At 47.2% G+C, this 22173-nt stretch overlaps 1 protein-coding gene and 1 long non-coding RNA gene across 8 annotated transcripts in view; one reads left to right on the forward strand and one right to left on the reverse strand.

The window, feature by feature from the left end:
* LOC309399485 overlaps nucleotides 1-22173 on the forward strand; it is a 338217-nt gene that overhangs the window by 305546 nt on the left and 10498 nt on the right. The gene's annotated exons all lie outside the window — the stretch shown is intronic.
* Nucleotides 1-22173, reverse strand: part of SCAI (suppressor of cancer cell invasion) — a 36199-nt gene that overhangs the window by 7763 nt on the left and 6263 nt on the right. For 5 of the 7 annotated variants that reach the window (XR_014176517.1, XM_081967266.1, XM_081967268.1 and 2 more), the window contains exons 2-15: nucleotides 19629-19729; nucleotides 15784-15919; nucleotides 15381-15476; nucleotides 13942-14028; nucleotides 13027-13134; nucleotides 12276-12372; nucleotides 11594-11692; nucleotides 10505-10657; nucleotides 9214-9315; nucleotides 8821-8922; nucleotides 7461-7539; nucleotides 4377-4476; nucleotides 3187-3268; nucleotides 520-592 (exon numbers count right to left, since the gene is read on the reverse strand). Coding sequence is in view for 6 of the 7 variants with exons in the window: in XM_081967266.1 (XP_081823392.1) it covers nucleotides 520-592; nucleotides 3187-3268; nucleotides 4377-4476; nucleotides 7461-7539; nucleotides 8821-8922; nucleotides 9214-9315; nucleotides 10505-10657; nucleotides 11594-11692; nucleotides 12276-12372; nucleotides 13027-13134; nucleotides 13942-14028; nucleotides 15381-15476; nucleotides 15784-15890 (1285 nt within the window). In the remaining variant the exon portion in view is untranslated. The remainder of the gene's footprint in view (nucleotides 1-519; nucleotides 593-3186; nucleotides 3269-4376; nucleotides 4477-7460; nucleotides 7540-8820; nucleotides 8923-9213; nucleotides 9316-10504; nucleotides 10658-11593; nucleotides 11693-12275; nucleotides 12373-13026; nucleotides 13135-13941; nucleotides 14029-15380; nucleotides 15477-15783; nucleotides 15920-19628; nucleotides 19730-22173) is intronic. The other 2 variants (XM_081967267.1, XM_081967270.1) reach the window with 2 other exon arrangements.

The raw sequence follows: 22173 nt of genomic DNA on the forward strand, positions 1-22173 counted from the left end.
GGCCATTAAGCAAATTCACTGACCACAATGGATATATTTATATATGGAGAGAGAGAGAGAGAGATTTGCCCGAAACTGGAAGCACAGATAGTCCTCAGCTTACGACCACGATGGAGCCAACAATTGTTGCTAAGCGAGGCAGTTAGTTGTTAAGGGAGTTTTGCCCCATTTTACCACCTTTCTTTCCACAGTCCTTAAGCCAATCCCAGCAGCGGTTAAGTTAATAGCCTAGTTGTGAAGCGAATCTGGTGTTTCCGAGACACACAGACACACACACCCTGGGGACGCTGCAACCCGTCATAAATATGAGTCCATGGCCACGCGTCTGAATTTGGATCAAGTGACTGTGGGGGGGGGGTGCAACTGCAACGGCCGTAAGTCTGAAAAAAACGCTTCTGGTTTTTTTCAGTGCTGTCGTAACTTCAAACTGTCGCTAAAATGGACTGTCGTAAGTCGAGGACTGCCTGTAAACAGCTTCCCAGCCCAACCCCCCCCCCTCACGATCCCATGACTGCCTACCTTGCAACGCTTTTGGATATGTGGTTGGAGAAAGCAAGCAGACCAGCGGCTGCCCGAACAAGTTGGTGAAATTCTAGAAGGGAAGCAGAAAAAGGCGTCTCGGAGACAGTTCCGCTCTTAATGGTACCCTGAAAATAAGTCTTCCCCGAGATAATAAGTCCAATCTGACTTTTGAGTGGATGCACTAAAATAAGCCCTCCCTGAAAATATCGCAACACAGCAGCAGCCATGAGGTGGCCACGCTCACCGCCTCCTGCACCTCAAAAATAATAAGACCTCCCCGAAAATGGAAAGGAAAAGAAAATGAAAAGAAAATGGAAGGAAAAGAAAATGGAAAGGAAAAGAAAATGGAAAGGAAAAGAAAATGGAAAAGAAAGCAGATGGGGGAAGAACCACTCAGCAAAAAGAAAATATCTTGCTTCTTGAGCGGATTGTTTTTTACTATTATTATTTTTAATATTAAACATAAACATTCAATGTCTATATGAACAGTGTGTTGTTCTTTTTGAGAAATAGTAATGATAACAATAATATTCATAAGATTAATGACAATCACATAATACTAATAATATTTGCTTATCCATTTTAATAAACCTTCAATCTAGTTAATCATTTCCTTATGCTTTTAAGTGTCTAACTTCTGTTTCGGCTGATTAGCCATTGATAGAACAAATCCCACGTTAAAAAGTATTCGGTTTCTTCCTTCTCCTTAACTTCGAATGTTAGTCTATCCATTTCTGCACATTCTACCCTGTTTCCCGAAAACAAGACCTCTCCCGGGTAATAAGCCCAACGGGGCTTTTGAGCGCATGCGCTAAAATAAGCCCTCCCCCAAAATATTGCAACACAGCAGCAGCCATGAGGTGGCCACGCTCGCCGCCTCCTGCACCTCAAAAATAATAAGACCTCCCCGAAAATAAGGCCAAGTGCTTATTTCAGGGGGGTCAAAAGAAAATAAGACTCTGTCTTATTCTTAGGGATACACGGGTAATAATAATAAAAAGAAATAAAAAGGTATTTTTAATTAAATCCACACCGCCAGTTCTAGAAGCATGTGTTCGATCGGTCGGATCCAGGAATCAGTGAATTGTGCATCCGGAAATCATATGGAGGACACAACAGGATGTTTCTCCCAGCGTGGGAGGGACATGCTGAGAAGCCAAATTAAGAAGTTCTTCTTCTTAACGTATTCCTCGCGGCAGGAATGTTAGGGGAGAATGCTGTGAATTTTAGCAGGTGGTAAACCCCAAGGGAGGGGGGCGAGAATAGAGGCGGTCCCCGACTTACGACCGCATTTGAGCGCAGAATTTAGGTCCCGTGCAAAACAGCTATTGTGGCTTCAAACGTTTACTAAACAAATGGTTGCAAGTTGAGGATTACCTGGGTACCAGGTAGTAACTACACCAGCTTTGTATTTTCCTGCCTGGTATTGAGGAACTAACCTATAAAACAACACTATTCCTTTCTCTCTTTCTCTCTCTCATTCCCTCTCTCCTTTTCTCTTTTTCTCTCTTTTCTCTGTCTCTCTTTTCTTTTTCCATTTTTTCTTTCTTTCTCTCTTTCTCCACCCCCTCTCTTGCTCTCATTCCCTCTCCCTTTCTTTTTCTCCCTTTTCTTTCTTTCTCTCCCACTTTCTCTTCTTTCTTTCTCTTTTCTCATTCTCTCTTTGTCTTTTTCTCTGTCTTCTTCTCTCTTTCTTTCTCCCTCTTTCTCTCTCCACCCTCGCTCTCATTCCCTCTTTCCCTTTCTCTCTTCTCTTTTCTCTTTCTCTTTTCTTTTTCTTTCTCTCTCTTCTCTTTCTCCTCCCTCTTTCTTCCCCCATCTCACTCTCATTCGTTCTCTCCCTTTCCTTCTCTCTTCTCTTTCTTTCTTTCTCTTTGTCTTCTTTCACTTTTCTCATTCGCTTTTGTCTTTTTCTCTTTCTCTTTCCCCCCTCGCTCTCATTCCCTTTCCCTTTCTCTCTTCTCTTTCTTTTCTCTTTCTCTCTTTTCTTTTTCTTTTCCTTTCTCTCTCTCTTGTCTTTCTCCTCTCTTTCTTCTCCCTTTCTTTCCCCCTCTCACTCTCATTCCTTCTCTCCCCTTCTTTCTCTTCTCTTTCTTTCTCTTTTCCCTTTCTCTCTCTCTTCTCTCTTTCTCTCTCCCCCTTTCTTTTCTTTCTCTCTTTCTCCATTCTCTCTTTCTTTCTCCCCCCTCTTTCTTTCTCTCTTTTTCTCCTCTCTCTCTCTCTCTCTTTCACCCCCATCTTTTAGCAATGTGCTGATTAAGCACATTGCTCCTGTCTGAGCAGAGGTAGCGCAAGACGATTTATGAGTTGAAGAGCTTGGGGGGAGAAAATTCCGGTCTGCAGGTCCGTGCAAAATAGCAGCCAGGGTAGAATTGCTGGCCTTAGCAAAAAGAAGAAAATACGAAATTGTGGACATAACTAAACAACGGCTGCCAAAAAGTGCTCTGTTGAACCCGGCCAGCTCAGTTGCCCAATTCTAGCAATTAGCAACAGGCCAATCCATCAATTCCTCATTTGCAACTTTAAGGGCTGGATCCCAAGAAATATTTCTCAAACCTTAAGCTAATTTCCTCCTCTTGGCCTCTTCATTCCATTCCCTAAGTAAGCTCAACATTATCCCTGGATAATAGGCTGAAGAGGACTAGTAACTCTAAACAGACTTACCTTGTAGGCGACGCTGTTCGATGAATCCACTATGACGAACAGAGGCTTCCTGGTGAAAGGATAGAGATCACCAGGGTGCAAGCTGGAAGGGAAAAAAAAGGGAGGTGGAAAATCCAGAATGTGTAAGATCCTTCCGCATCCTTACCTCTAGGAATCACAGGATCCGCTTTTGCTTCTCACAAGCAAAGCCAATGGAGATTCGCTTAATAACCCTGTTACTGACTTTAACACGTGCAACGACTTGCTTAACAACTGTGGCAAGTTAAGATCAAGAAAAAGAAAAGGCTAAGTGCATGGATGGAGAGAAAAGACCATTAAGAGAAACGAAGTTCCTGAGAGACTAAGAGGACATGGTTAAAAGGAGGAAAGAAAGAGAAGGATTTGCCTCTTCAAAATCTCGGTGCGTCTTATACTCCAGTGCTTCTTATACTCTGAAAAATACGGTAGGTGAAAACCGCGGGAATGTTCAGAGTTGGTTTTCCACCAGCCCGTGCCAATACGACAAATCCAATAAACCTATTCTTTGAGGAAATCACCCGCCTCGGAGTTTGGGTGTTGTCAGGCGATTGGACACTGGGGTGAAGTCGTTGGAGGGAGAGGGCTGGGTTATCATTTGATATGTACTTGTTCGCACCTTTCTGGCTCAGATCTTGCTTGATGTCAGGCGTGCCTCCATCAATAACCAAGAAAGAAAACTCCCAACTCCATTGTTCGTGGAATTAAAAGACTTTTACTGGTTATGAAAAGATAGCAGCGAAAGTAAAGCAAGATCTGAGCCAGGAAGGCGCGAACAGGTACATATCAAACGATAACCCAGCCTCCTCCCTCCAACAACCCCACCCCAGTGTCCAATCTGCAACTCCCTTTGGTGTCATGTGGACTGCATCTCCAAAAGGCGTCATCATGTTGGTATGCAGGATGGTTGGCCTTGACCAGGTCCGAACACCGGCCACCAGCATGCGGAGAAGATGGTGAGAAGAAAACTCCCTTTTCCATATCACCTCCTGTCCCATTTATTCCCATTCCAAATACCATGCCCCCTCCCTCCCCGTTTCTATGGCAGCCGATAGCAAGTAAGCGAAGCAGAGGCTGACAGGTGTGCTACTTGGAACCCTGGCATCCGGTCCTAAGATGTCTACAGCCATCGGTCTCACAGAGGATGACCGGTTCCCCAGCAACAAGCAACTTACCAGTGCATTTCCTTATACAACTGGTTCCGTTTGTGGATTCCGTCCCCGTTGATGATATCCCGGTTGCTATTCGTCAAGACACCCCCGAAATCGTACGGACCTGCAGGGAGCAAATGGGAGGTAAGGAGAGCGGCTGGCTTGGCCATGAGCTAAACACAGAATGTAAGGAGCCCAAAGCTTCCAGGAGAAAGAATTTCGACAGGAGTTGAAAGAGTTTAGAGATGACCAGCTGGGCAACAAACCTTGGCTTGAAACCATCCGTCTTAAGGCCGGCAGGTTTGAGAAGCACAGAACTGTTTGGAAGTTAAGAGGCTGAAAGGGTGAATATGTTGTTTGCAGGTAGTCCTCGACTTACAGCAGTTCGCTTAGTGGCCGTTTGAAGTTACAATGGCACTGAAAAATGTGACTTATGACCTCTTTTCATGGCATGATCCTGGGATCGAAATTCAGACACAACGGTTGCAATTCCAGGGGTCGTGTGATATCCCACACACACAAACAAAGTCCAGGTTCATTTAACACCCAGGTGACTTAACGTATCGCCTGCGGCTGAGGCAGGAAAATTCGTAAAAACGTGGCAAAATGTATTTCACAAATTGTCTCAAAAGCAGAGATTTGGGGGCCCATCGTGGCCGTAAGTTAAGGACTGCCTGTATGTTTTGAATAACCCAAACGGAGGCCACTTTGTTCACGCCCAACCGAGTTGGGTGGGAAAGACAATTCTAAAAATCAGTGTTAGATGCTGGCTTATATGCCCCCTTCTCCACTGGAGGGCCTGACTGGGGGACTCCTCAAAGCAGCGCACAGTAGAAGGATCTTCTACGTTGGGATATGTTCCTACGGGACTATCAAGCCAAGGCATGATTCATTGGGGTTTTCTTACAGACCAAAGCTTGGTGTGACATACGTTTCTAAATCAAAGTCTAAAGAAGCAGAGACCAAGGTGAGCAGAAACTTCTCTAATACTTAGAATAGAATAGAATAACAGAATTGGAAGGGACCTTGGAGGTCTTCTAGTCCAACCCCCTGCCTAGGCAGGAAAACCTACACCACTTCAGACAAATGGATATCCAACATCTTCTTAAAAAATGTCCAGTGTTGGAGCATTCACAACTTCTGGAGGCAAGTTGTTCCACTGATTAATTGTCCTAACTGTCAGAAAATTTCTCCTCAGTTCTAAGTTGCTTCTCTCCTTGATTAGTTTCCACCCATTGCTTCTTGTCCTGCCCTCAGGTGCTTTGGAGAATAGCTTGACTCCCTCTTCTTTGGGGCAGCCCCTGAGATATTGGAAGACTGCTATCATGTCTCCCCTAGTCCTTCTTTTCATTAAACTAGACATACCCAGTTCCTGCAACCGTTCTTCCTATGTTTTTAAGACTTGCGTCTTAAGGTAAAGGTTCCCCTCGCACATCTGTGCTAATCGTTCCTGACTCTAGGGGACGGTGCTCATCTCCGTTTCAAAGCCGAAGAGCCAGCGCTGCCTGAAGACGTCTCCGTGGTCATGTGGCTGGCATGACTCAACGCCGAAGGTGCATGGAAAGCTGTTACCCTCCCACCAAAGGTGGTGCCTATTTTTCTACTTGTGTTTTTTACGTGCTTTCGAACTGCTAGGTTGGCAGAAGCTGGGACAAGTCACGGGAGCTCACTCCGTTATGCGGCGCTAGGGATTCAAACCGCTGAACGTCCGACTTTTTCTGATCGACAAACTCAGCGTCTCAAGCCACTGAGCCGCCGCATCCCTTTTGGGGGTCTTAAGAGATGAGAAATGGCACCTACAGTTTTGGATGTCCTTGAGCTACAGTTCTCCGTCTACTGAAGAGTCCCACAAGGTGGACATCCCAAAAGCTTCCCCAAAGTTAGAGGCAGAGAGCATCAACAATCAGAGATAGGACCTCACAAAACATAGACAACGAGAGAACAGGGCAGGAGAACAGAGTTGGAAGGGACCTTGGAGGTCGCCCAGCCCAACCCCTTGCTCTAGCGGGAGACAAAGCCGAGCCAGCACGAAACTACACACCGCAAATCCCGTTAGCAGCTTTTCCAAAGCTATTTTGGGGAAGGCCGCGGGACCCACAACCTTTTAACGCCTCATCGTTTTATAGGGTTTTGGGGGTCGGGAGAAATGGGGGAGAGAGAAGACTCTGGAAAAGTTGATGATCCATGCAAGGAAGGTGTAACAAAGCATGCGTTTTATAAAGGAATGCAAAGTCCCAAACGGGATGGAATGAAGGTGGGTGCCACATCAATGTCCAGGGAGTGGGGTGGGGGGTGGGCAGACCTGATTCCTCCAGATCCTAATTTCCTCCAAGGATTCACCAGCACATTTTTTTTTTTAAAAAAAAGGGGGTGGTGGGGAAGGAGGAGGAGGAGCTGGGAGGGGAGGAGGTAAGCCACAGATAGTCCTTTGACCAAGGAAGGACACAAGAAGTGAGGATTGGAGGAGGGAAAGTACCAAGGTCATGAGAAAGGCTTGAATTGTCACGACAAGCAGCTGCCACGTCACCCCAAGACCAGGTTGGAAAGCTGTTAAAGGTCCCCCCCAAAAAAACCCAGGCCAGGTAAAGCAGAAAAACATCAGAATTTTGGACGCTTTCCAGGCTAGGTGGTACGATCCACAATAGCCCATAAGAACATCTCTGCTTCATTACTCTCCACTGGATGTTCTACTGGAAGCTCCGGAGCTGTCAGGCTTCCGAAAGATGCCCTAATTGATTCATGAGCCTCAAGCCAAGTTTCAAAAGAAAACCAGTCATTTGTGAGGTGGCTTCTTCAAACCCTTCTTCTCCAGATGGACACGTCCCTGGTTGACATGACCCATCAGTGGTAGGGTGAGAAGACTTCCAGCGGGGGTCTTTACCCCAACGGAAGGGAGTGTGTTGAAACTGGAAAGGACCAGCATGAGGCCACGCTCTTCTGGACTCTGAATGGTATGGCCCAAAGAGTTGGAAGACCCACCCAATGGAGGAGAACCTCAGCTTCTCCGGAGATCAGGCTTAGGGTGAGGGTGGAGGCCACCTTGCCATCCTTGAACCATAAAGAGAATTCAAGCCCTGTTCACGACAGGGAGCATTCCTTTATTTGTACCTTCACTATCCGAACGACCTGAAGGGAAGACCCCGGTGGCTGACAAGTAGATCAACAGCACGCTATTGGCAGGCAGCTCCTGAAAGAGAGACCAGAAGAGAGAGGGGGGAGGGAGGGAGGAAGGGAAGGAGGGAGGGAGGGAGGAAGGAGAAGAGGGAGGAAGGAAGGGGAAGATTGAGGGAGGAAAGGTGGGAGGGAAGGTGGAAAGAGAGAAGGAAGGAAGGAAGGAAGGAAGGTTGATTACCATACCAAGATTGGAAAGAAAATAGGGTGGGAGGGAGGGAAGGAAGGAATGGAGGGAGGGAGGGAAGGAGGAAAGAGAGGTGGAAGGAAGGAAGGTTGATTGCCATACCACGATTGGAAAGAGTGTAGGGTGGGAGGGAGGGAGAGAAGGAAGGAAGGGGGAAGGGAGGGAGGAAAGAGAGGTGGAAGGAAGGAAGGTTGATTGCCATACCACGATTGGAAAGAATGTAGGGTGGGAGGGAGGGAGAGAAGGAAGGAAGGTAGGAAGGGGGAAGGGAGGGAGGGAGGAAGGAAAGAGAGGTGGAAGAAAGGAAGGAAGAAGGAAGGAAGGTTGATTGCCATACCACGATTGGAAAGAGTGTAGGGTGGGAGGGAGGGAGGGAAGGAAGGAAGGAAGGAAGGAAGGAAGGAAGGAAGGAAGGAAGGAAGGGGGAAGGGAGGGAGGAAAGAGAGGTGGAAGGAAGGAAGGATAGAAGGAAGGAAGGTTGATTGCCATACCAAGATTGGAAAGAGTGTAGGATGGGGGGAGGGGGGGAAGGAAGGACGGAAGGGAGGAAGGGGAAGGGAGGGAGGAAAGAGAGGTGAAAGGAAGGAAGGTTGATTGCCATATCAAGATGGGAAAGAGAAAAGGGAGGGAGAGGGGGAGGGAGGGAGGGAAGGAGGGGGGGGAGTCAGGAAGATTTGGGAAGAGAGACATGTTTGAAGATCTGTTGTCAGAGGTTAACCCAAACCCAAACAGATAAATCTAGGGGGGAACAAACTACCTCACCCCCCTCACCCACCCCCAAGCTAATTCCCTCAAGTCAAAAGAATTCTTGCTGTAAAACCCTCCTGGAGTCTATTTGTATCCACAGAGGGAAATATTAGAAGCTCAGGGTTGAACTGTGTGTCTGTGTGGAGGGGGTCCTTGGTCCTTCCTGAGCTTGGTGGTTTTCAAGCAGATGTTTCATGACCCAACTAGGTAACGTCCTCAGCCTGCCCGTTTCCTATCCAGGGTCGCCATCGCCTTCTCGGAACACCACTTATTGACCTCCCTTATTGCTGCCTCCAGTAGGGAAGAGGTGAGGTTTAACCTCCCGTCGGAAGTTGGGACTGGCCTCGCCTCTGCTTCACAAACCTTAAATGATGCCGCAAGGAAGGTGTACAGCTGGCTGAAAGTTGGCTTGTACAACAAGTATTTGTGAGGATTTTCTCTCCTGGCTGGCTTTTCGGTGGTCTCCTGCGGAAGACAGAAAGGCCCCTCCTTAAAGAAGTGCCACGTTGTTGGTTTCTTCAGAAGAGACTTGGCTTTCTTTGATCCAGCTTGGCGTTGCCTACAGAAATGCCCCCCCCCCCCAGCCCTGAGCATTCCTGGAGGAATCGTGGGAGGCATAAATCGGACTGAGACAGGATCCTTGGGAGAGGAATACCTGCCAGCCTCGGGCTGAGAGCTCTAAAGCGCCCTGCCACACCGCCAACCCCCAATTCCACGGAAAGCCAAAAGCGTGACAGTATTCCACGGGAGACTTGCCTGCAGCCCCGGCTTGTTCATCTGCGTAGCCAGGTTCATGGGCTCCCTCTCCAACGCCTGCAGCATCCGGAACATGTCGATTGTCAGTTCACTAAACTTCACCTACCAAAGAACCAGGGGGCACTTTACACCAAGGGGGTTAACGCTTTGTGCCCTGAAAATCAGCTACGCTGCTTGAGACATTAAAGGTAAAGGTTCCCCTTGCATATATGTGCAAGCCGTTCCCGACTCTCCGTTTCAAAGCCGGAGAGCCAGCATTGTCCCAAGACGTCTCCGTGGTCATGTGGACGGCATGACTCAACGCCAAAGGCGCATGGAATGCTGTTCCCTTCCCACCAAAGGTGGTTCCTATTTTTCTACTTGCATTTTTGACATGCTTTCGAACTGCTAGGTTTGCAGAAGCTGGGACAAGTCATAGGAGCTCACTCTGTTACGCAGCGCCAGGGATTCGAACCGCCAAACTGCCGACCTTTCTGATCGACACGCTCAGGGTCTTAGCCACTGAGCCACCGTGTTCCCTTGAGCTTGAGACATTGCCCTGCCCACAAAATGTGGGACGGTTCAGGTCTTGTGTGAAAGGACCGGCAGAAGGCAGGAGAAGAGCATCTGAGCACCGTGTCCCAAAGCTGTTTCTTCACAAAAAAGCAACTGGACTTCGTTTTTCTCCGGAAGACGTTTTGCTTCCCCAGAACTGAAGAAGCCTCCTTGGATGAGAAGCGAAACCTCTTCAGAGAAAAAAAAAAGGAGGAAAGTCCAGTTGCCTTTTGAAAACGCAGCTTTGGGGCAACCGGGACCTCCCAGACGGCTGAGAATCACCACAGCTGAGGAAACGTCTAAAAAGCCAAAAGGTTGGGGGGACGGAAAGACACAAATAGCCCTTGATTTATGACCACGGAGCGTACCGCCTGTCACCCACCATGGAACGGCACTGAGGAAAAGAGACTGAGGGAGGGCGAGTGTTTTTTCACACCGCTGCAGCTTCCCCCCACAGTCACGTGATCCAAATTCGGTCGGAAGGCCGTCTCAGAAGGCCACAAGTGGGGAATCACGTGACCCCCGTCAGAAATACGAGCCAGTGGCCAAGACCCCGAATTTGGATCAAATGAACTGCGGGGCGGGGGAGGAGGGAGATGGGACGCTGCAACGGTCGTTCAGTGGAAAACGGTTCTGTCCCCTTTTTTTCAACTTTTTCACCCCAGTCGAGGACTGGGTATAGACCAGCCAACGTCCATTCCGTCACAGCGACGTACGGTGACATACGCAGGCACGGGGGAAGGGGGGGGAAACTCACCTGATTGTTGCAATTGCCAATAATGAGGGCGTCGGCCAGCATTAACTGCCCCACAATCATGCCTTGTTCCAGCAGAGGGGCTCCAGTTTCAGACAGGCGGTTGGACAGGATGACCAGAGTGTTGTCATCGTTCAAGACCATGACTGGGTCTGCCTAGAAAGAAGACCGAGATGGTGAAAAGCCTGAAGGACCAATTCCCAACAGATTCAGCTTAAGAGATGAGACATGTGATAAAGGAGTAGAAATCAGCACAGCCAATCTGTCTTTCCATACAGAGGATCACTTCTACGGAAAGACACATTGGCCGTGCTGATTTCTAAGGTGATCCTCGCCTTACGACCACAACTGAGCCCCTGTTGCGGCCAGTCCCGCAGCTGAATCAGAGGAGGAGGCATGGAAGTCAGGGTCATCATCAAGGCAACCTGAGAGCTCCAAGGGGGAAGAGGGAATGGAGCTATCAGAGAGACAGAGAGACAGAGAGAGACAGAGGCAGAGACAGAGCCTGGGACATCTGTCAGCCCTCAGATGGAGAGTCAACAGCCCCCAGGTCTGGAGGTGGCTGATGAGGAAGAGGAGGAACAGCTGGGCCCAGTGCCTGACGCTCAGATGCAAAGGAAGGCAGAGGAGAGGAGAGCAGTGGAAATCTATGGGCCGGTCCTTGGGACGGAAGAGCCACTGCTGCCAGCAAAGCCCGACCCTAGCTCTGGGGATAAAAGGCAGGGGGTGGAGATGAATAGATGTGGCAGAGGAGAGGAGAGCAGTGGAAATCTATGGGCCGGTTCTTGGGACGGAAGAGCCACTGCTGCTAGTGAAGCCCCTCTCTAATTCTGGCAGTGGGCTTCAAAGTCCCTTTTTAAGATCCAACCAACCAAGCCAGGTTTTTCATTTTGCCCGCCGAGAAAAAGAAATTCTTGAAAAAGCACATTCGTAAAAAAGAACCTTCCGTTTCTTTTCTTCACCCAACAGATCAAAATGATCGGGCGGGGAAAAAATAACCCCAGCCGATTCGGAGTCTGGATGAGCAGAATTTTTGTTAAAAACAAAACAAAACCCAATGACGACAGTGGTTGGGATCTCTGTAGATCTTACCTCAACGAACGCGGCCACTTCTTGTAGGACAAGGTTCCACTCGACTTGATCTTCGGTGTTGAAACGGTGGGTGTAATCTTCTATCTCATCCGATAGTTCCTGGGGAAAGAAACAGATGTTCCTCGCAAAGGTCTTCTTTAAAACCGCCACCAGCTACAACCAGGCTCCGGAGGCTTTCCTTGAGCTTCCGGGAGGGCGGAAATGGCGGGCTCCGGAAATAGCCCCGTTTCCGGACTTCCAAGAGGCCCATTTTTTGCTCTCCCAGAGCCTTACCTGGCATGCTGAACGGGCCGCGTGGAAACTCCTGGGAGGGACAAGGCAGGTTGGGCGGTGCCAGCCAGTCCTTCCAACTACCGATTGGGCGAACCAGATGTAAAATTAGCATATGGTTCTCCCGAACCGATCCGAAACAGAGATGGTATTCAGCAGGTTCTGACCAGCTCTGGAGAACCGGTAGTGGAAATTTGGAGTAGTTTGGAGAATCGGCAAATACCACCTCTGACTGGCCCCGCCCCCGTCTCTTCTCTGCCTCCCGAGTCCCAGTTGATCGGGAGGAAATGAAGATTTTGCAGTATCCTTCCCCTGCTGCATCCACCAAGCGACATCTACAGAACCGGTAGTAAAAATATTGGAATCCCACCCCTGGCTACAACCCTCAATGTCACACCAAGAGGAGACTCACCTTGACAAGATCCTTGACCACAATCATTTTGTTGAGTAAGAGGCAAACCACGATAAACCGGGCGTAATAACGTAGTTTCTTAACAACCAGCTCAGGCCTGGTGAAAAGTGCAAAGCAGATGGGGAAAGAACCACTCAGCGAAAAGAAAATATCTTGCTTCTTGAGCAGATTGTTTATGACTATTACTATTACTATTATTAATATTAATATTAAACATTCAATGTCTATACGAACAGTGTATTGTTCTTTTTGAGAAATAGTAATTATAATGATATTCGTTGTCCATGGGGTTGCGATGGGTCGGACACGACTTCACAACTAACAACAACAAGGTAGTTATAATTTTTTTAAATTAGTTTTTCATCTGTCCCTGTTAATATCTGATCCAGTTCTGATGGTTTTTTATAAAAGCGATACCTTTTAGCCCCTTTCTCATATCTTGATTGTCACCACGCCACATCAATCCCTTGACGAATTCAGCTCTTGCTGAATAGAGGAACATTAAGTGGCACCATATTTAGGTTGACTTTCTTCTCAAAAGTTCTACCTGATGATGGTCTCCAGAGAGGAGGCAAAGCAAACCCCCCGTGGGGAGAAGCCCCCGAGATCCAAACTCAACTGTTGGGTGGATCTTTAGAAGTCCATACCCAGAAGAACGTGTCACACCACCCTGTCCCCCACCGACGGAAACCACACGACCACAATGCAACAGTATTGGGTGGGTTTTTTTGAGTAATTTAAGTAAACTCACAAGCCTGACCTGTCTTCCTTGTTGACTTGGGAGTAGTAAGATCTCTGCCGTATCGCAGAATAGAAGGAGAAGGCTTCGTTCAGATAGCTGGTTTCAGAGGTGCGAAGGCTGTGGAGAAAAGAGGTGCGAGATAGAGCTCCCTGCTTCCACTTCAAACGATTTTGAAGGCACAGAAGAGGCTGCACTTCCTGAGAAAGCTCAGGAAGATAAATCTATCTCAGCATCTACTTCTGTCCTACTATCTCAGCACCATTGAGAGTGTCCTGACATACGGCATTCTTGCATGGTACGGGAGCAGCTCTGCAGCAGACAAAAAAGCTCTCCGGAGAATCATTAAAACAGCCCAGAATATCACTGGGCTCCAGCAACCAGCCCTGGATGACATCTTCGCATCTCACTGTTTGAGGAAGTTGCACAACATTCTCAGAGACTTCTTTTCTATTAAACTAGACATACCCAGTTCCAGCAACCGTTCTTCGTGTGTTTTAGCCCCCAGTCCCCTAATCATCTTTGTTGCTCTTCCCTGCATTCTTTCTAGAGTCTCAGCATCTTTTTTACATCATGGCAACCAAAACTGGATGCCTTATTCCAAGTGTGGCCTTACCAAGGCCTTATAAAGTGGTAGTAACACTTCATGTGATCTTGATTCTATCCCTCTGTTGATGCAGCCTAGGACTGTGTTGGCTTTTTTGGCAGCTGCTGCCCACGGCTGGCTCCTATTTAAATGGTTGTCCTCTAGGATTCCAAGATCCCTCTCACAGTTGCTTCTATTGAGCCAGGTACCACCTATCCTGTACCTGTGCATTTCGTTCTTCTTGCCTAAATGTGGAACCTCACTCTTACGCTTTTGTAAAATGGGAATTCCTGCTTTTGTTAGCTTTGCTTCCCTTCCCTTCCACACATGTAGTTACTTACTAGTAGTGGTAATAAAGCTGCCCAATCTTGGAGGCGATCTCTCCAATCTGCCAGCGCTTCAGGCCGTACCGATTGTCCAGAACTTGCCTTCATTGGTGACAAAAAAAAAGGAAACCGCAAGTCAGACTTATCTTATCAACCGCTGTACTTTGGTCTTTTCAGATTTTACTTCCGAAAGCAACAGAACAACAGTGACAAAATTGGAAGGGACCTTGGAGGTCTTCTAGTCCAACCCCCTGCTCAGGCAGGAAACCCTACACCACTTCGGACAAAGGGTTATCCAATCTCGTCTTAAAGACTTCCAGTGTTGGGGCATTCACAACTTCTGGAGGCAAGTTGTTCCACTGATTAATTTTTCTAACTGTCAGGAAATTTCTCTTTAGTGCTACGCTGCTCCTCTCCTGGATTATTTTCCATCCAATGCTTCTTGTCCTGCCCTCAGGTGCTTTGGGGAGTAGCTTGACTCCCTCTTCTTTGGGGCAGCCCCTCAAATATTGGAACACTGCTATCGTGTCTCCCCTGGTCCTTCTTTTCATTCAACTAGGTATAACCCATTGCAGCAACCGTTTTTATATATTTTAGCCTCCAGTCCCCAGTAAAGTATCACTGAGAGTGTTACCTAGTTTGGATAATGAAAAATCTGCAAGAAAGCCGCCTGGAGAGAGCACCAAGGATCCCAAAATCCACCTCTCCCTTCTAGCACTGATGATGTTCCCTAGTAGGGTCATGAAACGTCTGCAAGGAAACCACCAAGCTCAGAGAGCACCAAGGTCATCACAGTTCTCCTCCTTCTCCTTTCCCATCTTTTTCTTCTTCCTCCTCCTCCTCCTCTCACACCCCACTCCCTTCTAACACTGATGATGTTCCCTAGTAAGGAATGTCTGAAAGAAAACCACCAAGGTCAGCAACCCACACTTCCAACCCTGAGCTACAAATATCTTCCTTTGTTGTGTTTTACTGTTCTGAGACTCTCGTTTTCTGCCTCGATGAGCTAGGAAAGGCAGCTTAGCCCAACTTAGCCCAATTGGGAGAAGATCCCTTCTCCCTTGGAGGCACACAATTATTATGTCTCAGTTTCCTGCCCTTTTCTGCCCACTGAAAAATCCCGTGATTGAGTAGAGCCCTGGAGAGGATTTTTGGTGTATGGTAACCTAGAGGTGGAGCTCTCGCCTCACCATCAGGAGGCTGTGAGTTCAATCCTAGGTAGAGGCGGATCTTTCTCTCTCTCTCTCTGGGCACAATGAGGATATATCTGCCGAACAAAACTCCATACTGGCGACAGGAAGGCGTCTGGCCATTCAGACACTCTGCTAGCTCCGTTCAGTTGCCCAGAGTGCACCCCAATGCAAGGGGTTATGGGGTTCGTTCAAAGAGGATGGTGAAGAGGATTTCTAGCTGCTTGGAGAGAAAGCCAAGGGCTGGAAACCGTTCTTCCTTACCGATGCTGCTGCTGGAACTTCCAGAGTTTGGTGTAAACGTCAAAGGTCCTGCCGAAGTAAGATTGCCACTGCTTCTGCCCATATTGGGGCAAATCTCTGTAAGATAGCAATTTTATTATATATATATATATATAGATAGATAGATAGATAGATAGATAGATAGATAGATAGATGTGTATAAAGGTTTATAAAGATAGAAGCGAAATAATATTTACATGTACAGGTATGATAACATAATAATGTTGATATGATGACTGTAAGGTGTTGTAGAAGGAAAATTAATAATAATAATAATAATAATAATAATAATAATAATAATAATAATAATAATAATAATGTTTCGGTAGCGCAGCTCGCTCTACAGGTGTGCAACGTGACCAAAAAAACACCTGAACCGACTGACCTTAAGCCATTGAAAAGCTGTTTCGATTTATCCAGCAGGTAACAGAAATCCGTGACTGTTTTCCTCTCCCCCTGAGGAATGTCATCGTCTATCCCACACGTTGACATGGTTTCCGTTCGAGATAAACTCCGTCCTGCTGGGAGGGAGAAGGGGTGTGTGTGAAATAAAAGATTTACAATCTACAGGTCGACTTAGTGACCTCAATTAAGCCCCAAATTTAAAGCGAGGCTTAACAAACCTTTCCCCCTTTTTTCACCATTCAAAATTTATACCAAATTTCCTCTTATCAAAACAATACATAGGTATACATTGTTATCATTATCAATTATTTATCTAACTTTATCCACTATCACTACAATTTTAACATAATGCTCTAATTTCAACAAAAAATTTAGACCTCTTTTCTTAATCATTGTTTACAATTTCCCCCTTCTCATTCAGCCTCCTGGATCCTTATGCCCCGAAAGGTGACAAACCCTACAGGATCGAGTGAGCAAGTAAACAAGGTGGTATGAACGATGTATGGAAGAGGAAACAGATGGAGAGAGAGAGAGAGAGAGAGTAAAGCAGGAGAGACAGGACGGAAAAATGAGCAAGCTGAGAAAATGCCAGTCTGGCTTCAGATGGATAAAAGCAAATTTGAGGAGTGGGAAGGCGACGATAGAGAGAAGCAGACAGGCTAAAAATACCCAGGGAAGTGGGAGAACGATGGGAAAAAAAAGAAAAAGGTAGAAAGGATTTTTAAAAATAGCACAGAGGAACGATTTTGCAGAGCGATGGTTAAAGAAAGACGCAGAGCTGCATCGGGGACTGCATTTAAGACCCATTAGCAGCAAACGGTTTGATCTACAGTTGGAAGCTCGTTTGCACACGAGGGATTACGGGGCTGATTTTTTTTTTTAAGGCAAGGAATTAATTTAAAAAGGGGCATTTCCTCCTGACTTTGCATCGCCAAACTTTAAAAACTGGAGGTTTTTTAAGGAAGAGATTGGACATCCCTTTGTCAGGAAGGAAGGAAGGAAGGAAGGAAGGAAGGAAGGAAGGAAGGAAGGAAGGAAGGAAGGAAGGAAGGAAGGAAGGGAGTAAGAGTAAATGGAAGGGAGGGAAAGGAGAGGACGAAGAAAAAGAAAGGGAAGGAATGAGAGTAAATTGGAAGGGAGGGAGGGAAAGGAGAGGAGGAAAGAAGGAAGGAAGGAAGGAAGGAAAAGGAAGGGAAGGAGTGAGAATAAATGGAAGGGAGGGAGGGAAAGAGGAGGACAGGAAGAAAGAAGGAAGGAAAACTAAGGGAAAGAGTGAGAGTAAATGGGAAGGAGGGGGGGAAAAGAGAGGAGAGAAGGAAGGAAGGAAAAAGAAAGGAACGGGTGAGAGTAAATGGAAGGGAGGGGGGGAAGGAGAGAAGAGGAAGGAGGGAAGGGAAGGAGTGAGAGTAAATGGACCTTGGAGGTCTTCTAGTCCAGCCCCCTGCTCAAGCAGGAGAGCCTAGACCAGGGATGGCTAACCTTTTTTCTCCTCGTGTGCCGAATTCTATTCTATTCTATTTCTACTTTATTCCATTTTTACTCTATTCCCTATTCTATTCTATTCTATTCCTAATTTCTATTCCATTCTATTCTATTCTATTTCTATTTCTACTCTACTTTATTTTTACTCTATTCCCTATTCTATTCTATTCTGTTCCTAATTTCTATTCTATTCTATTTCTGCTCTATTCTATTTTTACTCTATTCCCTATTCTATTCTATTCATAATTTCTATTCCATTCTATTCTACTCTACTCTACTCCACTTTTCTATTTTCTTCCCTTCCCCTCCATTCTACGTATATTCCTATTCCCTATTCTATTCTGTTCTATTCTATTCTTCCATTCCATTCTCCACGTAGCCAAGGAAGAATAAATCAATCCATTAGGAAGGGATTAATACCCTCCTAATCCAAGGAACAAATTCTGTGGGCGGATTGATTGACAGATTAAAAGAACCTCAAGGCCCACGTGTTTCGGTGGCCACAAAAACTAACCCAAGGGGAATCTCAACGAGCAACGGTAGTCTGCCTATATTATAGGAACAAACAGCCTTCTTTCGCTGGATTTTTTCCCCCCACCCCCAGGTTTAATTAGCAGGCAAATTATTTTCCCAAGTTCCAGCCAAGATTTGGACAGTGATAAGGCTTTCTTATGACTCAAGAAAAGCATTGGTTTTTGATTCAGTGAAGCTCCTCAGCTAAAATTAGAAAAAAAAAGTCCAGTTAAAAGTATGTATGTGTGGGTGCATATATACACACAGACAGACATTCTCTCTCTCTCTCTCTTTTTTTTTTGTCTTTTCCACTGTCTTCTCCAGCAGTTTTAATTGCTTCGTTTCTTGGCTTACCTGTTAATAATCTGTTGGAACGTTTGCAAGGGAGAACAACAATTCTGAAGAGAGTTAATGGATGGTTAGTTAGCCCTGGAAGCTCAGAAACTGTCCCAAGAGGGACGGGAAGAGTTTCCAGACCTGCGAGGAGCAGATGTTTGCATGCATTAAGGATCTCAGGTTCCATCCTTCACAACTCCGGTGAAGGGCAGCACTGGCCAAGCGTCTCACCTGAGAACTTAAAGAGAGTCACGACTACCACCACCTGATCTGACACAAACCACGGATGGGCAATGAGAAGCTGTGCAGATAGTCTGCCCTCGATCCGGAAAGTTCCAAAGCCATTCAATTCATTTCAACATGTTTCTTCGGTTTTAGGGTGGTGCTGAAATATTTTGGAGACCACGTCTGTATCTAAACCAGGGGGGGGGGGGGAGGAGGAGGAGGAGGAGGAGGGGTGGGGGGAGGAGGGGGAGGAGGAGGAGGAGGAGGAGGAGGAGGAGGAGGAGGAGGAGGAGGACTGGGGGGTCCTTGGTGCTCTCTGAGCTTGGTGATTTTCTTGCAGATGTTTCATTCGGGGCCTGCTGGCTGGGGAATTCTGGGAGTCGAAGTCCACCCATCTTAGCAGCTGATCAGATGATGAAACACAGCTGTATTGTCTTGCAAGGAGGCAAACAGGGAGACTGAAGCCTGCCACACCAAGAATACTCTCCCAGATGAACTGAAAGCAAATTGTCAACATGCCCGGGAGCTTTGTGGCAGGGCCCAGAGGAGCTTCAGCAAATCCCACCCCAGAAGGGACTTCCCAAGAGGACCCCACGCCGCCGAAAAGAGAAAGGAAAATATGCCAGGCGACAATCCCAGAAGGGTTGGGTGTGGGATTGAGACACAAAAGCCCCCGCGGGCACAAGGGGAGAGAAATAGAGAGCCAAGGCCGGTGTGCGTTGGAAGAAAAGCAAAATAAAACCCTTGTTATTTTTAGTCTGTGTTGTGACTAACTGATTGATTGAAGGGCTTAGCACTGTTGGTTATATGAGTCTTAAGCCCACCCTTCCAATCCAGAACCTAAAAGAGGAGAAACATCTTCATTTGGGCCTCTCCATGAACTGCACTGCCAACAACACAGTCTATGCCACCTGCTGCCCAAGACACTCTCCGGTGCCAGGCGGAGATCACTGGCAGGGCAAGAGCTGTCAGCTTGTTCTGCCCCACCCATTGGGACCCCTTCTCCTGCCTCCCTCCTGGGGAAGTTCAGAGGTTTGCCGCCACCGTGGGTGCGAAGATGACGAAGGCTTTGTTGTTCTAATTAACCAAGATCCAACAGGCTAATAATTATTTTCCTCTCGTCACCCACGTGGAAAATTGTATGTGTACGAGAGGAAGCGTTTTTAAAATTAGCTAGGCGCCCACAGCGCAACAAAAGGGGCGAGGATCCAGGAAGGCAGGGGGAAGAGGGCCTCCGCCAGAGCGAAAGAGCAGGGTTTCCAGACCTACCTTTAACTCATGAAAGCCGCTTCCCCGATCGATCGGTGACCGACAACTCTTAGGGACCCATCTTGCGTGCCCGGCTTCTGACGGAAACACACTGGTGTGAGCTGCAAGGGACACAAAGGATGAGCAGATGATAAAGGCTGGTGAGAAATGCTCATATCACAACTCTATTAATCGTCCGTTTGGGATATGCAGTGGAGAAGGAAGATGTGATAGAAAAATCTTTTGCCACAAACAGTCATGTCATAGTGGCAAATTCCACCAAACTGACTCAATCACCTTTTTTTACGTTTCCCATAATGGCCCAGTTTAGTTTAGTTTGTCATTGCACCTCGTACAATGAAATCAAATGCCATCTTCAATGTACATTATAACCATGAAAATAAAAACACAAACACACATCCTTCACATGCTATATAATTGAATTGAAAAGCCAATATCGCATTCATATTGCACTATACTGTAGAATTCAATATGATTACCGCCCTGGGATAGAAGCTGTTTTTCAGCCCATTGGTCCTTGTTTGAATTGTCCTGTACCGTCTGCCAGATGGTAATAGTTCAAAAAAAAAGGGGTGCCCAGGATGAGATGGATCTTTAAGGATGTTTTGAACTTTCTTAAGGCAGCGGGAGCTATAAAGCTCTTCCAAGGAGGGGAGGGGGCAACCTATGATCCTCTGGGCAATGGCGTTGACCCTCTGGAGTGCATCCTATCTGCCAATGTGCAATTGGCAAACCAGACACAGGTGCTGTAAGTTAGAATACTCTCTATGGTGTAGCGGAATATTCTATTCTATTCCTTATTCTATTCTCATTCAAAACATCCAAGCCTAAAATCAAACTTTCATCCCAAAGCGTCCAGAAGTGGGAGCAAAACTAGAATAAATCCATTAAAACAGCCCATTTCAACAGTCCAAGTTTGACTCGGCCTCAAATCCTTCCGAAGTCAGTAAAATGAGGACCCAGATTGTTGGGGGGCAAGAGGCTGACTCTATGAACCGCTTAGTTCGGCCGCTTACTGTGAAGCGGTATATAAATCTAACTGCTATTGCTTCCTTCCTTCCTTTTCCTTCCTTCCTTCCTTCCTTCCTTCCTTCCTTCCTTCCTTCCTTCCTTCCTTCCTTCCTTCCATCCTTCTTTCCTTGGTGGCACAGTGATTAAAATGCAGGATTTCAGGCTGACTCTGCCGACTGCCAGGAGTTCGATCCTGACCGGCTCAAGGTTGACTCAGTCTCCCATCCTTCCGAGGTGGGTAAAATAAGGACCCAGATTGTTTGGGGGGGCAATAGGCTGACTCGGTACACCGCTTAGAGAGGGCTGTAAAAGTACTGCGAAGCGATCTATAAGTGCTATTGCCATTGCCCTTCCTTCCTTCCTTCTTTCCCTCCTCCCTCCCTCCCTTCTTTCCTCCCTCCCTCCCTCAGCCTATCTTCCTTCCGAAGTGGGTAAAATGAGGATCCAGATTGTTTGGGGGGGCAAGAGGCTGACTCTGTAAACCGCTTAGAGAGGGCTGGAAAAGCATTGTGAAGTGGTCTATAAGTCTAAGGGCTATTGCCATTGCCGTTTCTTCCTTCTTTCCTGCCTTCCTTCCTCCCTCCCTTCTTCCCTCCCTTCCCTCCCTCCCTCAGCCTTCCTTCCTTCCGAGGTGGGTAAAATGAGGACCCAGATTGTTGGGGGGCAAGAGGCTGACTCTGTAAACTGCTTAGAGAGGGCTGTAAAAGCACTGTGAAGCGGTCTATAAGTCTTAAGTGCTAAGTGCTCTTTCCCCATCTCTGTTCAACCTAGCACAAAGTGGGTTAACTAAGCCAGGATCGCCCTCCTACTAGAACTGTCAAGATCATCCTTGAAGAGGTGGGGGGGGGGAACTTGGGGGAGGGGACACAAACTTCCCCCAGCAACAGGCTCTGATAGTTATGAGACAAGGTTGTCACATCCTGAAGGCGCCACCGCGCCAACCCCCCCAGGTAAGACAGAGGAACACCTGGGGACCGGAAACCTGAGACTTACCTTTCTCCCGCTAACAACCGAGGGAGGTGGAGGTGGCTGGGGGGGTTGCAGGAAGCTGCAGGAGAAAGAAAAGGTGGAAGCCTCCCGTGATACAAAGCAGGGGAAGGCAGCCAGCGCTCTCTAAAGGCCCATCGGGTGGCAGCCTGCCAGCTTTTGCTCCGATACCCAGCCAAGTCCTGCCCCGTTACCTCAAGAAGTCAGGAAATGCATTTCTAACTACAGCCAAGTTCCTGGAGAGCATCTACGTCTAACATTCTGTGGATGGAAAATAATAATAATAAAAAAAAAACCAGCCCTCTGGGAGTAAAAGAACCTGTTTTAAAAAACAGTTGGGGGCCCCTTCCCTCCTAGGAAGGACGATCGAGCAAGGTTATGGCTGGAGTAGGAGAAAGAGAGAAGGGGGGTTAGAGAAATGCCTTTCAAATGCCCCCAAGACAGCTCTGGGTTTGCATTCTCCACCACAAGCAGGAACTACGATGATACGTTGGAGATCCACCCCCCAAAAAACCAAAGACAGCATAACATCCTCGATTGAGCTCTG

Source organism: Natrix helvetica (assembly GCF_964273705.1).
Source record: "Natrix helvetica genome assembly, chromosome: 15".
Lineage (NCBI taxonomy): Eukaryota > Metazoa > Chordata > Lepidosauria > Squamata > Natricidae > Natrix > Natrix helvetica.